Source organism: Pinus tabuliformis, chromosome 8, assembly GCF_031772625.1.
Source record: "Pinus tabuliformis cultivar Carrire ecotype Pingquan chromosome 8, CPIR1, whole genome shotgun sequence".
Taxonomy (NCBI): domain Eukaryota; kingdom Viridiplantae; phylum Streptophyta; class Pinopsida; order Pinales; family Pinaceae; genus Pinus; species Pinus tabuliformis.
Window position 1 is genome coordinate 2,034,803,354 of NC_142294.1, and position 6,440 is coordinate 2,034,809,793.

The window sequence follows — 6,440 nt, forward strand, 5'->3', positions numbered from 1 at the left end:
CAAATAATTTATTTAAATCTATTATTAAAATATTTTTGAAAAAATTAAGACACATTTTTTTGTTATCAGAGAAAATTTAACTTTGTTTTATTATAGCATATTATTTTTCTATTAAAGTGAACATACCAACTGCACAGTCACACATCTATCGTACTAAGCTGTAGAATTAGCCTTCGGCTCAATAACCTTAACAAACACAGTAACCCAATCATCAAATTATTGTATAGCGCTTAATATTTGCTTCTACTAAGGTCGGCAATGGGCATTATTGGTAGGTGAGTGGTAGTCGGCCCGTATAATGTGGGGATCTGAGGTCTGCAAGGATAAATCGCCATGTTTTTCGAAGATAGACCGGTAAAGTGAATGACAGGGCAATGGTGACTGTCGGTGACAAGGTGCGTACTGGGAGAGCAGTTCGGTAAAGCTGTTTTAGGAGTACCACCAAGTTAATTTGGGAAAAGCTTCTCTTTACTTATACCTTGATTAGATCCTGGACATCAATATGAATTTATCTCCTCTCCTTGCCGCGTCTTTCGTTTATCTCAAATATACCTCCATCTTCCTTTCAATCTGATAGCCTACTATCCCATCTGCAAAATCCAATGGAGTCGGTTGCCACAGAGCCAGAGCCAGTATCAGCAACATACCACGTTTTTATAAGTCACAGGGGACCCGATGTCAAGAGGACTCTTGCTAGCTCCATCTACCGTCGTCTCACAAATTGTCATGGCCTCCGCGTTTTTCTCGATCAAAAGGAACTCCAAACCGGAGATGCTCTCTCCCCTGCAATTCTCGGAGCCATTGAGAGTGCGTCAGTACATATTGCCATTTTCAGCAAGCGCTATGCTGAATCGCGTTGGTGTTTGGATGAATTGTGTTGCATCTTGAGATGCAAGAGGAAGATCATTCCTGTGTTTTATGACGTTGAGCCCACAGACCTTCGTTACATTGACAGCGAGAGGGGATGTTATAGGAAAACCTTTGAAGAACACCAACTGAAAGGCAGAGTCGGCATGGAAGGCGGCCCTCAACAAAGCCTCAGAGATTTCTGGCCTTCTCTTCAAAACTAATGAAAGGTGAATACATTCAGCTTTATTACAAATCTTTGATTTCTCGAAGTCGTTTCTTCCTTCCTTCCAGTAATTCTGATCATTATGACTGCATGTACGTGTTTGTTGCTTTGCAGTGACTATGGAGAGGTTTTGGAGGAGATTGTCAAAGCTGTGTTAAAAGGGGTAAATTGGGAACCATTGGAAGTGGGTAAATACCTAGTTGGACTCGATCCAGCTGTGAGGGAAATAGATGATGAAATTAAGAAACAGAGGGAGTTAAATGGCACAGTTATTGTGGGGATTGCAGGAATGGCCGGAGTAGGCAAGTCAACTCTGGTCACACATCTCTACAACCTGAAACGTTCGGCTTTTACTAGGTTTTGTTTTTTGTCCGACGTCAGGAAAAAGGATTTATCATCTTTGCAGCGGAAGCTCCTTCGGGATCTGCTGGGTTGTGATTTCGATGTTGAAGATACCAGACATGGGAAAGGTATTTTTCGCGATCGTCTCCGAGGACTCCAAGTTCTGATTGTTTTGGATGACGTGGATCATATCACGCAAATAAGTAATCTACTAGTCACTGATGTTGTGGGATCGAGTAGTTTGATTTTGATCACTTCTCGTGATCAAGATTTACTCAGACGCTCCTCTCCAAAAACTGTAGTGTATAATCTGAAGCCATTGCAGACAGAGCATGCTCAGGAGCTTTTCTGCCGGCATGCGTTCGATCAATCCGAACCATATGAAGGATTCGAATGTTTGGTTGCGGAGGTTTTGAAAATTTGTGGTGGGTTGCCATTATCCTTACAAGTTTTGGGCGGGCTGTTCCTTGGCCGCTATGAGGAAAAGTATTGGAAACGGCAGTTGGAAAGGTTATCAAGAAGACTGCCAGAGGATATAGTGGACACTTTAAAAGTGAGTTACGAGGCTCTGAATAGTGAAGAGAAGGAGATATTTTTGGACATCGGTTGTTTCTTAGTGGGAGAGGAAAAAGAAGTTGCAGTTCGAGTATTTGAGGGCCTAGGTTACACAGACGTCTGTGATTGCCTTGAAAATCTCCGTCAAAAATGCCTAGTCGAGTTTGATGATGAGGTCCAAGATGATGAAATGGTATCCAGACCGAAATTGGTAAGAATTATCTCGGTATTTTTTATTTTTATTTTTCTTTTCGCCAAAAACATTATTCCAGTGGGATCTTATACACCATAACTTCTTTTTTTCTTCCTTGGATTGATTTTTTATATTTTTTTTTCCTTCCCTTTTTTTTTTTTTCCCTTCAATTGAGATTGATGGATTCAGGATTCAATCTTCCCAGGATGGATTCAGGATTCAATCTTCCCAGGCATATCCAGACTACGATCCAGACTGTATCTACGATTATGTGCACCTACCAAAGACGGAGAAAATTACAATGCATGAGCATATCAGGCAGTTGGCCAGACATATCGCCAGGGAAGAGTTTGGTGTGCTCCCAACGCGTAACCCACTACGGCTCGGCTGCTCGAAAGATGTAGAGGAATTGATGTTGAAGTTACAAGTAAGCAAAGCATATTTTCTCTTATTTTTATGAAACGGTTCATTACAAACGGGCGTTTAATTGAACTCCCTGAAATACGTTTGTTAGGGCGGAGCCGATTCCTGTTTGATACGAGGGATTCGGACGCCGAAAGGTGAGCATCTGCCAGATTGCACGAATTACATTAAAGGTGTAGGTGTACGCCTCTTTGTAGTTGAGGTCCCCATAGATTTGTCGACACTTTTCGGTATGTGGGATATGTCGGGAGATTTGGTGTGGCTTCGCCTGCGCAGTTTCAGCTCCATCTATTTTCCTCACACCGTTTCACTGGGAAATTTGAGAGTTTTGGAACTTGAAGGACGTGGGGACCTCGAGCAGTTCTTCCAAAGATTTAATATGGTAAGTACATCCATAGTTTGCTGAGTATTTTGAGTATAGTGAAATTCGTCCCACATTGTATTAAACACATTATGTGCATTAACATTTGCAGCCTCCTCGGAACTTGAGTGTCTTGAATATTGATGTGGAAGACACACATCCAAGGCCCAGGCCCAGGCCCAGCTTTAACCCTCCCGTGCATCTGACGGGCACGCATCGTAGTCAACGGTTAAGTCGGGGACGTGCTCGTCAGATGCCCCGAAGGAACAATCGGGTTAAGTCAGGGGCGAGTACCTCTAGCAGCAGCCTTGATCTTAACGATTCTGCGATGGTCTCAAATTGCAGCAGGGAAGGCTTGACGGCATCTTATTTTTTCCGCTTTCTGGAATGGATGGGAACCAGCATAAAAAATCCGAGCAAGATTGTGTTGAAGAATATCACATTTCTACAATCGCTCCCCATTGGGTTTGGGGAACTCAAAAGCCTCAAACATTTAGATCTATCCGGCTGCAATAATCTAACCCAACTGCCCGAATCCTTCTCTGAATTGACGCATCTCCAATGTCTCGCTTTGCGAAACTGCAAAAATCTCTCCATCCCCATAGACTTCTTGGGAAATATGTCATCACTTGAGTATGTCGATTTCAAAGGTTGTCGCAAGTTGAAATATTTGCCGGCGGGAATCGAAAATCGAAAGTCTTTAAGATACTTGAATATACTATCTACTGATTTAAAATTGCCCATGAATTTGAAACTCCCTGAAAAGTTACAAAAACTTAGAATAGGGAAATTCGAAGAGCATCTAATCCATATGCAATGTGGTTATGGCCGAATAGATGATTTAAAGGGGACAAAGCTATGTCATTCTCTGGACGATTTGAGGACAGAGTTACGACAGTCTCTGGGTGATTTGAGACGATTAAAAGAGTTGAAAGAGTTAGTTTTGATAGGTTTCAGAGATGAAGAGCTTGAGCTTATTTTATGGAAGGAAATTGCAGGGCCGAATATGGAAGTTTTGGTTATAAGGAATTGTCCAATCAAAATATTTAGTTTTAAAAAGGGGACCATGCAGGTTGGCACAGTTTTAAGAGATTTCACTTTGAGTTGCACGGAGATAACCAAGATACATATTCCTGGACATGTTTTACCCAGCCTTGAAACTCTTGATCTTTCAGGAAATTGGAAGCTAAAGAAGGTTCCAAACTTGCCATCGACATTGGTAAGATTAGACCTGCAAGGATGCTCGCTATTGAAGACAATAACAAACCTTTCAAATCTGGTAGACCTCAAAGTCCTCGAGGCAAATCGATGCTCTGTGTTGGAAACCTTGAATGTTGAAGGTCTGACATCGTTGGAAGAGATACAAGCGGAGGCGTGTTGGGAGCTGAAGAGCATACAGGGACTGAGTCAACGGGATCGGTTGAAATGTCTCCGCGTTTCAACAGACACTCGTGCTCTCTGGAATGATATTTGCAATTTTTTGGTTAGTATTACACAGGGTATTCATTCATGGTTAGTCGTGTTCTGTTATCGGTGGATGTGTAATCTTATTGTAGTGGCCAGTTTAACAAGACTGCGTTATAGTTGTGCTAAACGGATTTGGGAAATGTGTGCAGGCATCGACTTCTCATGAAAATCTATCAACGGCCTTCTTGAGTGGAATAGTAGGGAGTGGAATAGTAGGGAATTCATTAACTTTTCGTCCTCTGTACCCAGAAGTTTACGAGGTATTTAATTTTCCGAGAGCGGAGTTAATCTTTCAAGCAATAAATCGATACATTGAATTGTATAATTTATCAATTGAAATGAACTTCTCAAATTTGTGCAGGTCAGGCGAGGAATATATTCCATTGCGGGAAAATTTAACCTCAGAGTGGTGGATGTTGACTTTGCTGGAGGTTCATCTGAGCTTCATATGAGGATGGGAGAACCCCAGTCGTACGGTGCTACGTTGATGTGCTTTCTCACCGCTCAACCTCCCAGCCGGATGGTTCCCCTTAGCGAGATGCGCCAAAGAAGAATGCTTGGCCATACGGATTGGCGTACGGATCTGCGTACGGATTCGTTTGATGTAAGATTTGAAGCGGGTGATGATGGTGTGTCAGTTGATGAATTCAAAATGGTAGTTCAATACCCCAAATCCCGCATCGACGGTGGTGAATTCGTAAGGGTAAGGGTAGTTGAATACCCCCGCACATCCAGCGGCGGTGGTGATTTATACTTTCACATATTAATGTGGACGGAAGAGTGTAATCTGTTCAGTGCTGACAAAGGGTATAACAACATCTGTGTATCTCATCGCTCAGAGTACGATGTGTCATGGGGATGGATTAAGATGTTCGATAAGGACACAAAGGTTTCACAAGTTTGCAAAGAAATCATAATGACATTGTCATAAAAGAAAAACCTTCCGTTTTGGTACCGATAGGGATCACAAGTGATAAGTATGGTTGAATGGAATGTTTTCAAAAGATTGATGGGCTCTGAATGGAAACTCAATGAGAAGTATCTGTAATATATTTTAATGGTTTTATTTTGTGCTTTTTTAAATTAACTTTTTATATTAAGTAGGTTTGTTTTTCGTTTTCACCTCAATTAATTGTAATTGTATTGTATTGTCCTCTGTCGCGTGTTTATGTTTTAATTAGTTGTATTGTTCTCTGTGTGTTTTTGTTTTTGTTTGTTAAAGATGACTATTATATTATATTATATTATGTTATAAAACTGTATTTTATGGGTGTTTTTGTTTTGTTTTTTTAAAGATGGTTATTATATTGAATTCGGTTAAGTGTTGGTTTTTTGTTTTTTTTTGGACTTAAGGAAATAGGTTAATGGCTCAAGATTGAGAGGATTTTTTTATAGATCATTAAAAAGTAATTTTACGTGGAAACTATTAACATATAATTTTAGATGGTTTGTTTTCCTTAAATAATAATAATGAGTCAGTTTACATTTGCAAATAATATCAAACCATAGATATCCATTACTGATTTGACAATTAAAATATGGTAAATTAAAAAAAATGACTATTTAATTTTTTTTTAAACAAATTAAATTATTTTTTTATTCAAATATTACATTTTTTAAACCTAAAAGAATTATAAACTAATTTAATTACTTATAAATTATTATTATTTTTTAAACCTAACACAATTATATTGATTTCTTTATATATTTTTATTTATTTATTTATAAATAGGAAAGAATTACATTACGTATTGTTCATAAAAATGTTTTATTTTAATTATAATTATAAATAAATTTATTGAGCTGAATATTGTGGGCTGGAATGTTTTCAAAATATTTAATTTTGAAATTTTAAAAAATTTAATATTAATTTATTTAAAAGTCAAAATATTAATTTTTTAGATTAAATTTTAATTTCAAATTTTATAAATTAAAAGTTTATTATTGTTTTTGTTAATATTTTTTAATATTTTCATTAATAATTTTGTAAGTGCGAGGTTCTCTAATCATAGATAACATAAAATAAT

The 6,440-nt window shown here is 38.4% G+C and overlaps 2 protein-coding genes across 3 annotated transcripts; both read left to right on the top strand.

The window, feature by feature from the left end:
- Positions 1-252: 252 nt before the first annotated feature.
- Positions 253-5,481, top strand: LOC149244609 (uncharacterized). Of its 2 annotated transcripts, none has more exons than XM_089374910.1 (7): positions 253-1,076; positions 1,187-2,180; positions 2,368-2,589; positions 2,677-2,967; positions 3,059-4,429; positions 4,563-4,673; positions 4,775-5,481. In XM_089374910.1, the coding sequence occupies exons 2-7, from the start codon at positions 1,362-1,364 to the stop codon at positions 5,342-5,344; spliced, it is 3,384 nt and encodes a 1,127-aa protein (XP_089231036.1). In that variant the 5' UTR covers positions 253-1,076; positions 1,187-1,361; the 3' UTR covers positions 5,345-5,481. The 2 variants fall into 2 exon arrangements, with proteins under 2 accessions (XP_089231036.1, XP_089231037.1); XM_089374911.1 differs by having other exon boundaries at positions 2,395-2,589.
- LOC149244610 (putative 2' cyclic ADP-D-ribose synthase BdTIR) lies at positions 603-1,070 on the top strand. Its single transcript, XM_089371605.1, has one exon. It carries the CDS (start codon positions 603-605, stop codon positions 1,068-1,070), a length of 468 nt encoding a protein of 155 aa, XP_089227731.1.
- Positions 5,482-6,440: the final 959 nt, after the last annotated feature.

Excerpts from the sequence above, each read along its gene's own strand:
- LOC149244610 (XM_089371605.1), top strand. The coding sequence starts at position 603 with ATGGAGTCGGTTGCCACAGAGCCAGAGCCAGTATCAGCAACATACCAC.
- LOC149244609 (XM_089374910.1), top strand. The coding sequence starts at position 1,362 with ATGGCCGGAGTAGGCAAGTCAACTCTGGTCACACATCTCTACAACCTG. Across the intron at positions 2,590-2,676 it reads AATTGATGTTGAAGTTACAA|GGCGGAGCCGATTCCTGTTT; the intron begins GTAAGCAAAGCA and ends TACGTTTGTTAG. Across the intron at positions 4,430-4,562 it reads ATGATATTTGCAATTTTTTG|GCATCGACTTCTCATGAAAA; the intron begins GTTAGTATTACA and ends AAATGTGTGCAG.